The following is a 19445-nucleotide window of genomic DNA, read 5'->3' on the forward strand; positions in this document are numbered from 1 at the left end:
GAGGTTCGCTGGGCACCCAGAGGTTCTGGCGCGGCCCCGCCCCGGCCGTCCCGGAGCATCCGTACCTGGGCTAGGGGCACACAGAGAGGAGGGCAGAATCCCACCGTGCACCGCACCGCTGGCCAGCGCTCCCCAGGCTCTCACGGGGACCAGAGGAGCCGCCCCTCTCCTCCTCCTCCTCCTCCTCCTCCTCCTCCTCCTCCTCCTCCTCCTCCGGCTGCTGCTGCCGCTCCTCCTCTCCCGCTCCCGCCGAGCAGCGCCGGGGTCGCGCCGGGAGCGCAGCGCGGAGCGCGGCTGCAGGAGCGCGGCTGCCGCCGGTCCCCGTCCGGTCCCCGCCTGTCCCCGCCTGTCCCCGGCGGTCCCCGGGCCCCGCCGGTCCCCGTGTGTCCGCAGCCGGGCCGGAGCATGGCTTGGGGCGAGCTCGGGCTGCTCCGCTGGCTGCGGGAGAGCCGCCAGTCCCGCAAACTCATCCTGCTCATCGTCTTCATCGCGCTGCTGCTGGACAACATGCTGCTCACCGTGGTCGGTAGGTGAAACGGGCTCGGGCTGCTTTCCCTCCCCCGGCTTCTGCAGATGCGCTGCCTGAATGCCCGATTAATGCTCTCAAACCCAACATTTTCAAATACTGATTAATTTTGTTTTTAACCGTGAATTATATTGCAGGCATTGCAAACGCGCCGCCGTGGACATCAAAGTCTTGCTTTATTTCCATGTTAATGGCAAGATAAGGAATGGTATAAAAAGGTCTTAATAACTCCTTTTTTTTTCTCTTTTTATTTTCTATTTTTTTCCTTTTCCCTGCTAAACGCCACTAATACTTTGTAGAACAGCAGATAACAGTATTTTTAGCTCATCATTTTTTCTCCTGTGGTCATGCAACTGAAACAACAGGCTAGATAACATTGGAGATGCCTGTTTCCTTGTGATAGTTCTGTTTCCCCCACATTGCTCTTAAAATGATAGGTTAATAAGAAAACTATCTAAGTCACTTTTAAGAAAAGCACTTCCATGAGTTAGTTTAATAAAATAATAAAAGTTTCGATCAAAGTCTAAGATCCAACTTTTAATGGCTTCAGTGGCACAGTATCAAGATTCAGAAATCTACTCAAATAAAACAATTGAATATTTTTTACTGGTAGACTTAGAACTCCTCATATTCAAATGTTTATGTGAAATAAAAGAATCTAGTCCAGAGAAACCAGATGCTCATGGATGTGCACACAAAACACACCTGAATGCTCATGGTTCTCCTGGAAGTGACTTGGTCTGTGCAGAGCCAGCTCTCAGGTGATGCTTCAGACTCAACTTCTGAATCTGACTCCTGAAGTTCTTGAAGGGGTTTCAGCTAAAAGTTGATGGCACAAGGTAGACCATAGTTAAAAAAAATCTATTTTTAGCAAGTTGATTTTGGAATTCTTTTACATTATTCTTCTGCCTTATAACATTAGTAATATTTAATTGCTTGTTTAGTAATATGTATGCTAGAGGCCCTAGAAATTATTATAGTTTGCAGATTTGAGAGGCTGGGCTTTTTTCAGGATGAAATGCAAGATGGGAAAGGGTGATTCTGTCACTTGAATTAAAATGAATGAACCTGACATCTGTTTTTACAAACTCTGAAATCCTAATGTCTGAGATACACATAAAAGCAATTAAATTGCAGCCAAGATCTTAAAACATGTAAACATGGTTCCTTTTGGATGATCTTTTCAATGTAAATTTTAAAATAATAGGACATGCAAATATCAACATATTATTTCTGATTCCTTGATATAGGTCTGTTACTTTTTTTCCTTCTTATGCTTGGTACTTATCAATATTTTGGTGGTTTATTTTAGAAATGTTTTATATAGCATTTTTTTATATTTTGGTTTAATAATAATTCCAATGCTCTTCTCATTATTCATGCTTCCACAGCCTAATAAAAGGACTTGTGCAGCCACGTGCAACAAAGGGGCTTCAGACATGGGTTTTGATACTTTTGATATTTTGCTTAATGATGTATGTATAGAAAACCTTATGGAAATCTTATGAAAACTGGCAAAAAATAAAGATCAGTGTAAATGAACTTTTTGTTTTAAACTGCACTTCTGAGTTACGGGTGTGTTTTTTCCCACGAGCAACTTTCAATTCTGTGTTTCTGAACGTGCCCTGTAGGAAAGCCTTGTATTTCCTGATCAATGGCACAGCAAGCAGCTTGGTGATTCCATTTCCAAATAACCTGACAGTAAGATGCCAATGTATTCTATTTGTTTTTCCAGTGCCAATAATTCCCAGTTACCTTTACAGCATCGAACACCAGAAAAATGCCACAGAAATCCAGACTGCTAAACCCAACGTCCCCTCAGCAACCATGGACAATTTCCAGAGCATCTTCTCCTACTACGACAATTCCACCATGCTCACTGGAAATGAATCTGACAAGACAGAGCCTGCAGAGCTGCATCAGACCCAGACAGAACCAATGGTTGTCAGGGTGACTCCCTCTCCCTCTGACTGCCCCAAGGATGACAAGGAGCTGCTGAATGAGAACGTCAGGGTCGGCCTCTTGTTTGCTTCAAAAGCAACAGTGCAGCTGATGACCAACCCCTTCATAGGGCCCCTGACAAACAGGTATGGCATTGCTGCTGCTCCATCCCACACTTGTGTTTTAGCCCAGACTGGTGTTTCAAACAGGTTATTCTTAATTCTCCCTGGATTGCTGCCTTCTGGAGGAATATTTTAGTGAAATACATTTGGTGAACACTTCTAAACGCTTACACCCTCTCCAAAATAGCTGCACATCAGCCATTAGTATCTCACACTTTTCCCCCAGCTCCTGAGACCTTGGGTTTTTATAGAAACTTTTGCTAAGATGGTGTTTGCAGTTTAGGAAGGATGTTGAGATGCTTGAGGGCATCCCAAGGAGGGCAACAAGGCTGGTGAGGGGCTTGGAACACAAGCCCTGTAAGGAATGTTTGAAGGAACTGGGGGTGTTTGGCCTGGAGAAGAGGAGGCTCAGAGGTGCCCTCATTGCTCTCTACACTTTCCTGAAGGGAGGTTGCAGACAGGTGGGGTTGGTCTCTTCTACCAGGCAGCACTGGCAGAACCAGAGGACACAGCCTTCAGCTACATCAGGGAAGGAACAGGTTGGATATTAGGAAAAAAATTTTCACCAAAAGAATAATAAAGTACTGGAATGCTCTTCCCAGGGAGGTGGTAGAATCACCATCTCTGGATGTGTTTAAAAAAAGCCTGGACACGGCACTTGGTGATAAAGTCTGGTTGAGGTGTTCGGGCATGGGTTGGACTCGATGATCTCAGAGGTCTCTTCCAAACTCTTTATTCTGTGATTCTGTTGAAATATCTCCCATATAGTTATAGGAGGGCAAAAGACAATGCAATTCACGAAGATTGTGAATTGTCAATATTCCTGTGGCATCCACATTAGGCAAAGATGATATTGAAACTGTAGGCAGGGCTCAGACCCCTTCCCTGCTGTCACTGAGATGAGCAGCCCTTCCTGTGTGGTGGTTTGGAGTTGTCTGAGGAGAGAATCAGTGGGAAATTTGTGTGGACTTCAGGGAAAAGTGAACGAATGTCCAACTTTGCTGATGCCATGTTCATCACCAGGGTCAGTGGGTCCCACATTCCCATCAGTACATGACTCTGCCCCATGACTCTCCTAATTGCTCCCTCTAAATTCTTGCAAATACATGATGTCTTGAACCAAATATGTTTAAATGGGACTTCATAGAAAATTTATTTGAGCTAGGATCAAGCTTTTAAAGCCCCTTTCCAAATCCAACTACTGGTGATGTCAACATGAAGATTAAAAAGTATATATAATACCATTTAAATTTTTGATGTTAATAATAAATTTAATTTCACTGTTAGCATTTTGTGTAACCACTCCCCACAGAAGCAGCTTCAGTCCTCCCAAACAGACTATGAGATCAATCTCTGCAGGAAATAATCTCCAAACTGTATTTAGTGTACATATGATCTGCATATTTCATATGTAAGCTGTTTTCATAGAGAATTATTCCTTTCAGAAAATGCAGCAGAAATTTGTACTTGTAGAACACTTTTGTTTAAACAGTCAAGGTCCATCATAGGTGGCAATGTTTAAAACAACCAACACACTCCAATGACAGATATTTCAGGTTTTGAAGCCAAAACTACCTTGTTTAGGTTTTATAGTGTGTGTGTGTGTATATATATATATATATATATATGTATATACACTATATATATATATTTAGGGTATATATATATATATTTATAGTGTGTATATACATACATTATATATGTATACAGTGTATATATATATGCTATTAAACCTAACATATATTTTATATATATATATATATATATAGTCTCAGTGTTTCTTTTCAATCTCATAAAAAGATAAAAAGTATCCAGCTGAGAGCTAAGCAGCATTTTTGGACTCACAGTGTTATGTATTCAAAATCTGTGCTTGGTCTTTGGAACTGATCTAAACACAAAAGCTTTAAATGAGAGAGACAGTTTCATTTCTCTCTCATTTCCCCTTACCACCAATACATATCACCTACACAGATATAAGTACACCACCACAAAATTACTTTTGCACAAATACTGCTGCAAATTGAGAAGGATTTTTCTTACCCACGTTGTTTAGTGAGGATGCCATAGCTCCTCTGCAGGTAAAGTAACAAAACATCAAATGATGTTTTTATAATAGTTCTTTGGATGTGCTTCTAGTTCTTCCTAGCTGCCTACATGGTTGCCCTATTGATATTTGCTGGTTTTGTGTTAGCACCATCATTTCCAGAGCCTGCCAAATGAGGAGAAAGCTGTGTGGTCACACCTGTGCCCTGGAGCCAGCTCCTGGGATGTGTGGGATGCATCCCTGCTTTGGCCATGAGGCAGGAGGTGTTCCTGGAGCATCTCCCTTTCCTGTTAGGGGCAGGGCTGGCACCACACCAGAGTGAGCTTTAGTGCTGGGAGCTGAGGTTTCCTCCTGGAAACATCCCCCAGGATTTTGCCTGGGGCACAGGGGCAGCTTTGCTCACAGGAGTGGGAGAAGGAAAAACAAGGAGCTCTTCATCCCATCATCCCACAGGACAAACTTTTCCCTCATACAGCTGAAGTGAGTGCCTTAATGGCAAAGTGGCCCTAAATTAAATTTTGGGTTCACTGGTTTTCTTCCATGCATTATTTGTATCTTGGTACTGGTATCTGCCTTGGTTCTGAGAAATGTTTAGTGGGAAATATCAGTTAGCACATTTATCAATTAACTGTAGAAGTTATCAGGTACCCTCCCCCTCTTAAGCTGACAATTTCTAATAATAATAATGTATATGATCAGCTAGAATGTGTGATTGTATAAATCAAACAGAAAATATCTGGGTTATCAATAGAAAGGCTCTTCCTTACCACTGATAAGCTGTTTGGTTACTGTCAAAGTTTTTGCCTTTATTACTTCTATAAAATTCCAGCAAAATATCAAAGCTTAAGGAGAAATGATTGTTTGTTTCAAGATCTGTGTTCAAGTTGGTTAAGATGCCCAGTAAGTTTCTTTTTCAAATGAGTAGCACACTGTGTACAGGGATTTTTATTTTTCAATCAAATGTAGCTGTTCTAGAGGGGTTTAGAGTTTTGGTCAAGTGCTGGTTTTCACCGGGCACTGGCTTTGAGTTTGTACAGCCAGCAACAGGATGTTCTACTCATATCAGTCTGTGCAAATAATCACTATGTTTTAGCTTTTTTGAAGGTTTCTGAATGTTTTGGAGCTTGTTTTCCTTTTTTTATAATTACTGAAAGTTTAAATTTTCAAAAACAAATTTCAGAATTGGTTTCATTCAAGGAGTATGCTCTGCAAAAACCATTTCTTATTTAAAGCCCAGCTCTTTTCATGGAACACCAGACACACCTGGCTCAGAGAACAGGTTTGCAGTTCCTGAAACAATACAAGTTCCTTCTGCCCTAACAAAGTCCTGGCAGAGCAAACACCAGTGATGGCTTTGCCATAGGAAGTGAACAGTTCACTTCCCACCCTGGCACGCTTTCAGGGCAGAGCTGATAAGATTTTGTGGGTCAGAAGCACATTATTATGTTTTTCCTGGTGGTGACATTTGTGAGAAGCTATCCACAAAGCACAGCACCTGACACAGGGCTCTGTGAGGAGGAGGCACTGGCAGGGGCAGACTGAAAGCTCTGCCTGAAGCTGCCCTGTGAAGAGAGAGAGCAAAGGCTGCCTTTGTAACCACCTGCTGTATCCAGCTGCACTGGCACAGGTGCCCAGAGCATCTGGGGCTGCCCCTGGATCCCTGGAGTACCCAAGGCCAGGTTGGATGGGACTCTGAGCACCCTGGTCCAGTGGAAGGTGTCCCTGCCCATGGCAGGGGGTTGGAAGGAGATGGGGTCTAAGTTCCCTTCCAGCCCAAGCCATTCTGTGCTTCTCTGATTCATTCCATTGCTTTTATCAGTCTCTCAGCAAGCTCTGAGCACCAGGCTGTGAGCCCAGCTGTGCCAGCCCCTCAACCACCAGAGGCAGTCAGTGCCTCTGCCAGGTGTGTCCCCTTCTTTTATTCATTAGTCTGAAAAAAAATTTGTAGTTTTAACCTTGTCTTTATTCATATCAGCCTCAAAAAACATTAAAAATTATTAGCTATTTTCATCATCACCATCCTTGCTACAGCTTTGAACTCCTTAGCATGAGAGAGAGAGAGTAGCTAGGACCAAAATGTGTTCATGCTCAAGACACACACAGAGAAGAAAGCAGAGGAATAAATAACATTTGTAGCTGCATTTTTACAGCTCAGTTCCTGTGAGAGCTTTCCTTTCAGGTTTTGGCAGAGGTTGAAGTGACCTGTTCTGTCTGTTCAGGTCACTCTGTCCCTCTGCCTCCCCCGTGCTCCAGCACAGGGACCACACACCCTGTCCCTGCTGACCCTACATGTTCCTTTTGAACTCCACACATATTCAGTGGTTCAGAACCTCAAGGAACATATTCTTGCCATAAATCCTCCCCAGTCTTCACTGGCAGGGAAGAAGAGAGCCAGAGTTCCAGCCAGGACAGAGCCAGCCAGGAGTGCTCACATGGAGCTGTGTGGCAGCAAGGTTGGAACCAGTGGATTTGCAGCACTCTAATTGGTAATTAGGCTCTAATAATCCACAGCTGCTCACCTGGTCAATGTAACCTTTATTGTGCTGTTGCACAGGACCAACAGTCTGTTGTCTTAGTCTGGAGTAATCTTGTTAATGGGCATAAATCATTTCCTGAGAGCCCTACAATCTGGAGCCACAGGGACTGAAATGGAGTTCATCTGGGCATCATTCTCCAGCAGTGGCAGCCTTTCCTTTCCCTCCTTCAACCAGTGACTCAGACTTTTCCAGAGATCACAAATACTTGTAATAAGCACTTTTAGCTGCAAGTAGCCTTGGTGAGACATGCTGGACTCTGCTTCAGAATTGCTTGGAGGGTTTTGAAAGGAGTGCCCAAGAAAATTATATGTTTAGCTGTAGTAACAAGAAAAGATAAGAGAGAGGACAGGCTGTAATATTCTCTGGTGCTGCATACATGCAGAGGAACAAAATGCAGAGGTAATTGTGGTGGAGGGTGCTGTGTCATGGCTGAGGAAAAACTGCATATTCACTTTTCACATGAATGGCCCAGGACCAAGGGGCAGAATCACTGAATTGGCTGCTGCAGGTGGTGCCTCTCCTTTTCATGATTATTTATAGTGCACTTGTTCAGCACAAGCTCCCAGTGTGTGCTCTCAACACCTGTAGAACAGACCAGGGAGTGCAGCTGCAGGTTGGACATTTGTGGCAGCACAACTGCCTGTTAATTAGGGCTGCTGTTTCAGGGTTTGCTAAGAGGCAGGGTGTGTTGGGATTGCCCAGGAAAGGACATTCTGCATATCTAAGGAAATGTCAGCTGGATGTGGGCAGGACTGTCCCCTGAGAACGCCCAAGCATGGCTTCTAGGGGTTCAGCAATTCCATGCACTCCAGAATTGTGCATCTCCACATTTTGGGGGATGCTCTCAGCAATATTATAGTTCCAGAGTATTATAAGGACTTGTTCAACTCCCACCCTCTGCCATGTGTCACTTTCCACCTTGCTGTGGCCCTGTTTGTCCAAGGAAAAGGAAGAATAAGATCTGCAACTGCAAAAATTAAGAACAACGCTTGAGCAGTATTACACTGAGCATTAGAAGTGGCTTCCAAAATGTTTGTTTTCTTCCTGCCTTCAACCACCAGAAAGTTCCCAGATGCAGGAAGCCCATTGGAAGAGTTGAAATCTCCTTTATTTAGTATGACAGCACTGCTCTGTGCTTAATTTGTGAATGTTTGTGGAAGATCTCCCAGCTCATGTCTCTGATACAATGATGGAAATGTGAATGTGGGAGCCAATTTGGATGGCATTTCTCTTCATGCAGTAACTGAACATCATTTCAATGTACTTGTAGCAGAAGCAAACTGCTATCTCACAGGCCCCGTGTCCAGTCTATGAATTGCTTGATTCCTGTACTGAAATCAGAATTCTCCCTCACAGTTTCCATCCTAGATACATCTGGGATGGCCCTGACAGACCCAGCCCTACTTTACTTTGCAGTGGGAAAAGGCATAAAGACATTCACCTTCTGTTTTCACACTCCAGAAAAAGCTGACAATGCCCACCACCAGCAGTAGCCATACCCACAGGGTTTATTTACATTTTTGTCTGCACTCGTCTCAGTGCTTTATTTAATTGAAAAACTCAAAATCAGAGCAATTGTGATCAAACTCTCTGTGGCCTGTTCTACCTGAGCCCACTGGGAAGTGCTCACTTCAGCTCTGAGGCAGGTAAGAATTTGGCAAGAGGTAATTTTTTATTTCCTCATGTACATAGAAACACCAGTGGAGACCAGCATCCCATCATGTAATACCTATTACACACACTGCAAGGGAAAGGCTGGCTTAGAAAAACATCATTCACTTTAAATAAAGCAGACAAAAAGAGTATTACTCTTTTATATATCATGTGTGAAGGTGCTGGGAGATTAAAGTTATTATCCTAAGGCCACAGGGGAAGTCTGTGACAGGGATTTAATTTGCTTTGGAGACACCAGTTCAGGTGAGTAGCACATGAGTGACCAGGTTCTGCTGGATATTTACAACACCCACTTACAGATTTCAACTAGGAGAATCTATGTTAATATGTTTTATAATATGTTTTTATCATATTTTAATGCAGTGGTGATTTAAGGCAAAATACCACGTGAAAGCTCAATTTATTTCATTCACAAGAATGAGACAAACAACGAACATTGAGCTCTGCACTCGAGGGAGTTTTCCATTATCAAAGGTTCTTGGCTGTATAAAAATATTAATACAAAAACAAAGCTGAGAATAATTATTTTGGTTTGTCTATGTCATGACTGCTGTCATTTAAAGGGCCATTTTTGACCCTTCCATTATTTGATTGACCTGCTTTAGCCAATGCTGCCCATTTAAATGTGCAGCACTGTCAAATCATTGCAAACTGAAATCCTTTGAAAGTACTCCTGAATTTGGCCATTAAAAAATGTCCAGGCAAATACATTTGAGATGCACAATCCTACAAGAAATGAAGCTGTGAACAAAGTGTGCTGGATAGAATGTGCACACTGTCTTCAGAGCTACCTAGGTTTGGACTCTAGGGTAGATTTTTATTGGTGTGAAAAACAATATATTGTGATTTTTTTTGGTGGTTGAATTTTCAGTTTTATCTGCTCAAAAAATATAATTGCTTCCCATCCAGGGAGTTCTTTATTTCCTGGAAACTTGAAAATACTTGGAGCAACCAGGCATTTCTACAGGCTCTTTGGAGTCCTAATGAAGAAATGGGCTGATGAAGAAAGCTTTGATCAGCTCCATTTCTACTCCTAAACCCATGGAAAGCAGAAGTATTATTCTCAGTCTCTTTGGGACACTTCCAGTGCTCCTGAGGCAAAACTCCCAGAAAAGCTGATGACAAATTTTTCCAGTAAAAAAGCCATTGGCTTGACTATGTCTCATTATAATCATTGTCTGATGAGGATGGAAACAGATGAGCACTGAAACACAACTGGGGTATTTCAAAATTCAGCACACTCAGGAAAATCTTCCCTTGGCATATCTTTGGCAACCTCATGGAGCCCCAGAGGGGTTTTATTGGGAACAACTAAGGCAGAATGAGAACAGGGCAATCAGGGCAATCATGAGAAGGATTTTTTCCAGGGATTTCAGATAAAAAGCCTGCTGTGTCAGATGAAAAGAGGTTTGTGATGTGGAAATATACGACCATGTGGTCCACAATAAACAGTTCAAAGCCTGCCAAGAAACTACAGGTTGGGTTTGTGTGGTGTGTGAACTCGTGTAAGACTAACTCAAAACCCCAGAAATGTGAATATTCATTTTGTTTTCCAGAATAGGCTACCAGATCCCACTGTTTGCTGGCTTCTGCATCATGTTTGTTTCAACAATCAGTAAGTGTCACATCTTACTTGGTCTGGCCCAGGCACAACTTTTAAATGAATGGTCCATAATAATTATCACTAGGAATTCTTCTAGTTGATGTCTGGGGACTAATTCCCAAGGAAAATTTGAGGGAAAATTTGAGGGAAAATTTGGGTCAGCTCCACATTGATGAGATTGAACAAGGGAACTTGATCTGAGGGATCACAACCCTTCATCCCACCTCAGCAGGTCTCTTCCTTAGCTGAGCCTTTCAGGTTTTTCTGATCAGGAGCAGTGCTCAGACAGTTGTGAACAGCCAAGGGAGAGCTGTCTTGCAAGGCCCTGGCCAGGCAGATACCATGGGGGCTTATCAGAAAGATTGTGAGGCTGCAGTGGCTCATGAGCAGGGTATGAGTCAACAGGTTCACAGTGTTGCTAAACATCTCTGTGGGATGTGCAAACAGCAGCACAGCCTGCCAGTCAGCTGAGATAATGTGCCTGCTCTAATGGCATTGATAAGGCTTCAGCTGCTGGTTTGTGTTTGGCTTTGGCCTGACATTTAAAGCTATGGCCCAGACAGAAAGAGTACAGAGGACATCAAGGTTCATTAGAAGCCTGTGAGGATCAGTGAAAGAACTGGTTTTGCCTCAGAAGGCAGATGTAAGATGTATTACAGCCTGTGACAAAAAAAGGAAGGGGACAAACAGTTTTCCAGGTCCTCTGTACATAAAAGAAAGAATAATGAGAGGTTTCCCAGAGGGGATGTGGATGGCACATCCCTGGAAGTGCTCAAGGCCAGGTTGGACAGGGCTGGAGCAGCCTGGTCAAGGGGAAAGTGTCCCTGCCATGGCAGAGGACTGAGCCAGGTGATCTTTCAGGTCTCTTCTAACCCCAAACATCCTGTGATTCTATGATCCTAGAACTGTATCATCAAGGGGACTGAAGTACTAGAGAAGAGGACCTGGTCTTAGAGGCACTGACAATTCAGTGGTTTAGGAACATGTTAGATAAATTCTGGTTGGGATGTAGATAAGAGAAGGGAGCCTAACTCATGGCAGAGGAGAGGGCTGCTGATCTGCTGAAATCCTTTTTCCCTTTATTTTTATGTGTCCACACAGTAGGGATTTTTGTAAAATGTGGTGAAAAGCCCCAAGAGGCACAACCGCAGGGCAGGTGGGAGGAGTGCACGTGGATCCCATGTTTAGCTGGTGCATGACACCTTCCTGCAGCTATAACCTGCCCAGCAAAATTCCTAAGTGGCCAAGAGATGGGAGCTGAAAAAAAAGCTTTATAAACTCACTGTAGATGTAATGACACTGACAATGACAATGACATGGGCTCTACAAGCAGGGATGTGGTTGGGTTTCTGAGAAACTTCTGTTTTCCAGCGCTGTGGGTGGGGAATGTTGGCAAAATACCTGGAAACAGACAATTATTTTCACAGTTCTTCATCCTAACTTGCTTGTCTAACAGAGCAATTCTTCCAGGCTGAGTGCAGCATCCAGGGGCCCTGTCCCAAAGGGCAGGGAGTGCCTGAGGTGAACCCTGGGGTTAAATCTCCTGGGGAAATAGAGAGTGGCTCATCCTCTGGTGCAGTTTCCCTGCCAGTGGCAGGAGGAGGAACTTGCTGAAGGTTTTGAAGGGGGGGGGGATCTGGCTTCCCTGCACCTTCAGCCAGCTGTGCTCCACACATCTGGCAGCACCAGGGGAAAACCTCTCTCCATGCCCTCATTACTGGAGGAAGCATGGGTGAGTGTTGTTACAGCTGCCTTCCCCAGTGCCTGGAGCTCCAGACTGGAGAGGTGAGGCTGGGAAGAAAACTCTTATTACTCCTCTTGTGTGCAGCTGAACCAGAGCAGCTGTAATCAAATCCTGAGTAATTAGTTAAAACTGCTAGGGCTCTTGCATTCTGTGTTACCTGGAGGCTTAGACACCTGGGAGCAATTCAACACTGACACATCTAAATGCAATAAGGGAAAATAATGCAGTTAGCATTGAAAGTGGCACAAGTCACTGTAAACACTTGACTGAATTGTAGGAAGTTTTTGTGATAGTTTCAAGAAATCTAACTTTTTAACCTAGTTATAGTTAACCTAATTTTAAAAATTACCTCTGTTTTTTATTTTTTTTCCTGCAGTGTTTGCCTTCTCTGGGAGCTATGCACTACTATTTATTGCCAGGTCCCTGCAAGGAGTGGGTTCCTCTTGTTCTTCTGTGGCAGGTAAGAGATGATAGAGGAAAATGCAGATCACTTTCAGTCTTTTTTTTTAATTTAATTTCATCAGCACATTCAATAATTAATACAAAAGTATTCAGTTGAATCAATTTCTTTTTTTGTTTTTCTGTCTATTTTATATAAAGTAGCTCAAAAGCAAATGTCTTTTAAGACTTCCTTGGTATTTGGGTTGCAGTAAGGTAGAGCACTAAATGAACTGCACTCTCCCTGGGATTTCTGCACCTGTGTCTTCAACATTTTAAATTCATTTTTAGCCCTTTTAAAGGTCACTGGGAACTTATGTTGGTACTTATTACAGTTAGAACAGCAGCTCTGTCTGTTATGGAAATTTCTGTTATAAAATGTCGTTTTCAAGGGCTTACCATGCTGGCTGTCAGTTTAGGTACCAGAGTTCCAAAAAAAGTGTCTCATTTTTAAATGAGTAGGTAGAATGGAGTATGGGTTTTCAGCCCAAATTATTTGAGCCTTCTTGAGGCTGAGGCCTGAGAAAATTGTTCATGCTGAATATTCCAATCTTGGAAAAATTTCCTGCAATGGCAGGAACTGACATCAGCTAGGGCTGCAAGTCAAGCTTTCCCAAGGGAAGACATGCCAGAATGAAAATTATTGTTCAGCTGAACTCAGTCCCTGTGCAAGGGGGCACCTTGAGCTATGGGCTCTTAGGTGAACACAAGATTTTCTTTTTTCTCAGCCAATGAACACAAAAGAGCAGAAAAGGCCAGGGGACCATCTAGTCCACCCTTTCCTGAAGGCAGGATCAACTTAATATCTGTCATTCCTCATGCACACTTGACAGGCCTGACCTCAGAAGCCTCCAGAACTGCCCTCAGCATCCAGCTCAGTGCTTAAATACCTTCACGGTCAGGAAGGTTTTGTTCCTGATGTCTCATCTAAAGGCTCTTTACTGCCATGTGAGCTTATTTCTGCTTGCCATCCTGCAGAGAACACAAAGATCAGCTTCCTTTCTTTATCTTCCTGGCTCTCTTTTGTATTGCAAGGCTGTTATCACCTCTCACATCAGTTTTACCCTCTCTGCTTTTAAACTGGAACTCCTGCAGTTGTCTCTCACAGCTGTTATTCTGAGCCCTTGCTCACTCTCATTGCCATTCTCTGCAGGGTCTCCAAGCAGCCCCAGATTTCTCCCTGAGCTGCACCAGAGCCAGACCCAGCTCTGGGGAGAAGCTCTGGCTCCTTACAGGACCAGCAGCAGTGAGAGTCTCACCCTGTGTCTCACAGCCAAGGAAATTTTGTGAGCCATTGCTGGCAGTCATTTCCTCCCCTGCATTTGTGTCTGCAGTCTTTCCTATCTTTGTGTGATAGAACACACAGATCTGAATCTATGTCCTAGAACTTTGTGTTATTGTCTTTGCATTTCCCCCTCCCTCTTTTCTTCCAGAATATTTCCCCAAATCCCACATTCATGGTGAATTCTAATGCAGCTCTCCAGCTGTTCATGCAAACAATTTGATGTCATCCACTCTTTTCAATAAACATGGTAATCCACTCAGGACCTCTGCTCTTTTGGTGATGGATGGTATTTACTGAGCGACCAACCATGCAATGTATTGTTTTCCTTCTCTGTGTAGCTGCAGAACTTATTTATTGAGTCCTATGTAAATCTTGATTTGAAAACAGAATTATTAATTTCTATAAGGACTCTTCTGCAGCATTTACATCTGCATTGTGTGAGTGCTCCACAAAAAGACAAGCAAATTAGGCTTCATGTTTCCTTTTGTGAAATGAAGGCTCATCATCAAGTGCAGAAATAAGGCATGTGAAGATAAAGGTCAAAAGGATCCTTTAATTTTTTTGTGCTGAACTTGAAATACTCATTTACAAAGCAATCAGCTCTGTATAATACCTCCTGCCCAGAGCACTGTCCACAATTGGAGCTAAGTGGTCACCAGACCTTTGTGCACTCTGAGTATGAATAAATGATGGTGAATACTTGTCAAAAGCTTTGATTCTGCTCATTGGAAAGCATCATCAAAAAGCTCTGTGAGAAAGAGATGAATAAAGAATCTAACAAATAAGGGCATCACTAAATTACCTGACTAATACTGCACAATAGAACTCTGGGACCATCAGTACTGCCAGAACCATTTTTGCTTGGAAGTTGATTCTATGGGGAGGGAATATATGTACATACATACATATATATATACACACACAAAAAACAAAACCCCAAACACTTGGTTATTTCTGTATAATGTTTAGTAGGTGTGGCAAATGATGACCATAAACTGTACCACACAGATGCCTAATTTTGTGCTGTGCTTTTTTCTTATGTCTCTTTATTTATTTATTTTATTTATTTCTTTTCTTATACATCTTTATTTATTTATTTATTTGTAACTGTAGGGATGGGATTGCTTGCCACTGTTTACACGGATGATGAAGAGAGAGGCAACGCGATGGGAATTGCACTTGGAGGCCTGGCTATGGGAGTATTAGGTCAGTGAGCTGGAGGCTCTGCTGGCAGAAGGAGCCATCCCCCAGCCATCCCAGAGCTTTTTTCTTGGGCCCTCTGGCAGCAGCAGAAGGGTCTCTCTGGGTGTTGTGGTATTGTGCAGTCTCCAGAGTGGATTCATGGTGCATGTGAGGAACAGCTTTTGCCACAGCAGGCATTCCCTGTGTGGATTCACATGTCAGGCAGTAATCTCTGAGATGTTTGGGATTTGTTTACACTGCACAGTGTTTTTGGGGAATGGAGAATATGGTTATTGCCGTGATCAATGATCTTTGTGGGATTTTCAAACTGGATTTTTGGTCGCTGTGTGCCTGTAGCAGGGTGCCCAAATGCTAGCAGGGGTTTTGTTCTGTCAGAGTTTTCACAGGTGTGTCCTTTCCTTTCCTTGGCAGTGGGGCCCCCTTTTGGGAGTGTCATGTATGAGTTTGTGGGGAAGAGCTCTCCTTTCCTGGTGCTGGCAGCCCTGGCTCTGTTTGATGGAGGTCAGTAGGTCTCTGAGTCAGCATCCCCCTGAGGCACGTCCCATTCCTGCTCCTGCTGTCCATCCCCGTCCTGCAGGAGAGTCACAGCATGCATTTCTTTTCACAGCTGTTCAGCTACTTGTCCTGCAGCCCTCCAGAACACAGGCAGAAGTGAGTATTAAGGTAAAACACTGCAGGAATGGGTGTCACTCTGCCTTTCCTAATCCCAAGTTTTTGTTTCACAGAGTCAGAAGGGGACACCTTTACTGACACTTCTGAAGGACCCATACATCATTATTGCAGCAGGTACCAGGCCTTTTTTTCCTTCTTTAAACCAGCCATGGATGTCATTCCTACCCCCTTGGCATGCCTTGGGCTGAGCTGCTTTAACAGCATTGTCATTTGCTGGTTTACTTTATGCAAAGATCTAAGAATGAGATGCTAATACAGGATGAATGAACCAGCAGAAGCACAATAGGCAGAAAATTTGAAATAAATGTGTCTTTCCAACTGAGAGGCCACTGATGACTTGCAGGTGCCTGCTGGGGCAATGAGATGTGGCCAGGAAACTTCCTGTGAGTGACTGGGGCCAAGGCTTTCAGAGTGAGGGATTGCCAGCACAGGGAATAACACTGAACTTTGTTTCTGTTTGAAGAGGGAGTAAATTTGGTCTCTTGAGTGTGAATTGTTGTATTTCAGAAAAGGTCTGGTGGAATGGTGAATGGTGTTTGGTATAATATGTATCTTTTTTCTGATGAGCCTTTCTGTCTCAAGAGAAGTTTGCCTTTTTGCATTGCACATTGCTGAATGTTTATTCTGAAGTCTGTAATTAAACCTGGCCCTTTCTAATGTTGACAAAACACCTGGAAACAGATAATTATTTTCACAGTTCTGTTACTTCATCCTTACTTGCTTGTCAAACAGTGCAATTCTTCCAGGCATTTCTGGAAGTTTTCTGTTTCTTGCTGATCTTAGGGATTTATCATAAACTCTGTGACTTGATTGAGCTGTGACTTAAATTACACAAACCCTTTTGCTTGAGAAATTCTTGGAGCAGGAAAAAACCACTGAATAAAAGTATAGCAAAGACAGTTCTTGTGATAAGAGATCAGATTTGTCATTCAGCTGATTCAGTAACTTCTCCTACAGCAGTTAAATGATATAAAATATGAGAAATCCCCGTGGATTATCAATGGGATTAAGGGGAGCACTTGGTGTCTGCCTCCCAGGACAGAGGCTGCCCAGTGCTGGGACAGTGCAGATGATGTTCTCTGACCTCAGCCTCTTCTCCTTACTTTATTTCCCTTGCAGACCAAATTTGGTTTTGTCAAATGCCCTGGTTTGTGTCAGAGGTGATGCCTCACAGCCTGTGCCATCAGTACCCTGACTAGGCAGAAGAAATGTCCCTGAGATGTTTATTCCCTGCTGGTGGGAGCTCAGGGAGTGAAGTCAGGTTCATTCCTGAAGCCAAACCTCACTGACAGGGATTGCAGCAAAATCAGTGCTACTGCCTGACAAAGCTGCATGACAGACAAGTTGCTTTAAATGATCAGATCCAAAACCCAGAGCTGAGGCAGGCATCACCATGAGCACACCTGGGAAGGTGTGGGACAGCTTTTCACTGGGTGCCTGCTCTTTCCCAGGAAAATGCCACTGATGTCTGTGGCACTCTGCCAAAACTGGGGGGGTTCTTGGCTCTGGAGATGGGATTCAGCTGGAAGGCTGCAATTTCACACCTTCTGGCCAACACAGGACATTTAATCCCATCCAAGGAGGAAAAGATGTAGGATTGATGCCCTTGACACATGGCACTTTAAAGTAAGGTCAGCTGCAGGCAAGACTGAGGAAAAAAATAATTTGTTTTCTTTTGGGGAAGCTTTGCTGAGGTAGCAGGCTCTTGGGCTTTGCCCTGAGATTGCAGAGCACAGCTCAGGCTCTCACTTTTCTCTTGGGGCACATTCTCCAGGTCTGAAGCACCTTTATCACCATATCCCTGAGTGCTTTGGCAAGCTCTGGGGGTGCTTGCTGGCCTAGGGAGAAGCAGGTGCCACAACAGTGTGCAGCCACACCTGTTTCTCCTTCCTTTGTGAGCTTTGTTCAGAACAGAATAAACTGAACAGAATAGAATATTTAATTAAATAGAATATTTAATTAAATAGCAAAGCCTTTGCTATTTAAGCTGTCTTAGTTAGAATGGTCCTGCCTCCTCTGGCTGCACTTTGTGCAGCCTGAAATGCTTTTTCCAGCACCAAGGAAGCTGTTTGAGCCTGGCTGACTTTGGCTTGGAAGAGCCCCAAGGTGTTTAACTGGGGCTCCTCACAGACCCACTCTGGGAGCTTGCACCCAAGTGGAAAGGTTGGCTCTTGTCTTTAGGGCAAAGCAGTGCTGAGCTGTTGCTCCTTGCCTGGGGAAGGGAGTGAGCCAGCTAGCCAGCAAGGTCATTTCAGGAATAGTCTAATATATTCTGACAGCTTTGAGCAAAGAATGACATCAGTGCTCATTTGGTTTTGAACCTTGTGATGAACTCCCTGTGAGAGAAATGTCTCTCTGACCTCTGAAAAATACAGCTTTTTGTTTTAAAAAAGGTAAAATTTGTATAGTAAATGACTGGAAGAGTCTAGAATCTATTTTCCTGAAATTCAGAGGTTGTAAATATTAGGAAGAAAGGGAACACAAGTCTGAGGTTGTCACTTCCAGCAGTGATTCCCAAAAGCCATTTTAAAGGGATTAGCAGAGGGGACACGTCCTGTTGCCCTGCATTAAGCCTTGAGTGCCTGAGGGTCTTTTGAGTAAGTGTGAAAGGCATCTTGGATCCCAAGAAATGCCATGGGGTTTCTTAATCCCTGCACTGGAGCTGAAGTGCAGCACTGAGGAGGGATGAGCATGACCCACACCCACTGCTGTGGGGCAGAGCTGAGCTGGCAGCCAGACTGAACCAGCACTTCCACCTCTTGTCATCCTCTGTGTCTGGGCTATTGAAGGTCCAGGGATTCAAAAGAGATTTGAAATTCATAGGGCTGCGCAAGCTCAAAGCCAAAGCCACGCTTGCTGCCCCAGTGCTGCCTGTAGGATCTCCAGAGAAAATCCCCATTTTTGGGAGCAGACATCCATCCCTGGGCTCGTACCTTGGTATTTCCAGGATCAAGACCTCCACAGGCTGTCATGTGAGGCAGGATGAGCTCTCAGGTGGCACAGGGTCAGAGCCTGAGCCTCTTACACAACAGGGCTCTGCTATTGCCCCAGGAGGCCAGGTAAAGACCAAGTGATTGCAGTTTTAGCTAATCATTTGTACAACAGACCTCGTGAACTTTCCAAATGTCATCAAGCTCACTGCAAACTTTCACATTATGAAATAGCTTAACCTTTATTGTAGAATTTCTAGGAGAATAGAAACATATAAAAAGTTAGCCTCCAGTGATTTTACACTGTGTTCTATTTAATGTTAATCACCATCTGACACATGACAAATAGGGCTGTAAAAAGTGCAATATTTAATGTAAAAGCATCCATTCTTTGCATGGCGGTTTTTTTAAAGTAAAAAGAAATAATTACTACTATTTTTTCCCCCTCCCCTTCTTTCTTTAAGGCTCAATCTGTTTTGCAAACATGGCTATTGCTATGCTTGAACCAGCTTTACCCATCTGGATGATGGAGACCATGTGCTCAAAAAAATGGCAGCTTGGTAAAGTACAGTACACTGTTTGCATCTCTATGTTTTGTCTATTGAATGTCTGAGTCCTGGTCCTGTTAAAGATTATTTGCTTCAGGGGGGGTAATTAATATTTTTTTTTACATTCTGTAAAGTGTCAGTGTTAAACCTGCACAATTACAAACGCTGGTATGTAAGA

General features: G+C 43.5%; 1 protein-coding gene across 1 annotated transcript in view; it reads left to right on the top strand.

Moving 5' to 3' along the window:
- The first annotated feature begins 329 nt into the window (after positions 1-329).
- The window catches only part of SLC18A2 (solute carrier family 18 member A2), a 28149-nt gene continuing 9033 nt past the window's right edge, over positions 330-19445 (top strand). The window contains exons 1-9 of the mRNA XM_066554470.1: positions 330-526; positions 2262-2613; positions 10401-10459; positions 12568-12651; positions 15028-15120; positions 15529-15618; positions 15725-15768; positions 15843-15903; positions 19184-19279. Of these exons, the coding sequence (XP_066410567.1) occupies positions 406-526; positions 2262-2613; positions 10401-10459; positions 12568-12651; positions 15028-15120; positions 15529-15618; positions 15725-15768; positions 15843-15903; positions 19184-19279 (1000 nt within the window). The 5' untranslated portion in view covers positions 330-405. The remainder of the gene's footprint in view (positions 527-2261; positions 2614-10400; positions 10460-12567; positions 12652-15027; positions 15121-15528; positions 15619-15724; positions 15769-15842; positions 15904-19183; positions 19280-19445) is intronic.

Source organism: Molothrus aeneus, chromosome 8, assembly GCF_037042795.1.
Source record: "Molothrus aeneus isolate 106 chromosome 8, BPBGC_Maene_1.0, whole genome shotgun sequence".
Taxonomy (NCBI): domain Eukaryota; kingdom Metazoa; phylum Chordata; class Aves; order Passeriformes; family Icteridae; genus Molothrus; species Molothrus aeneus.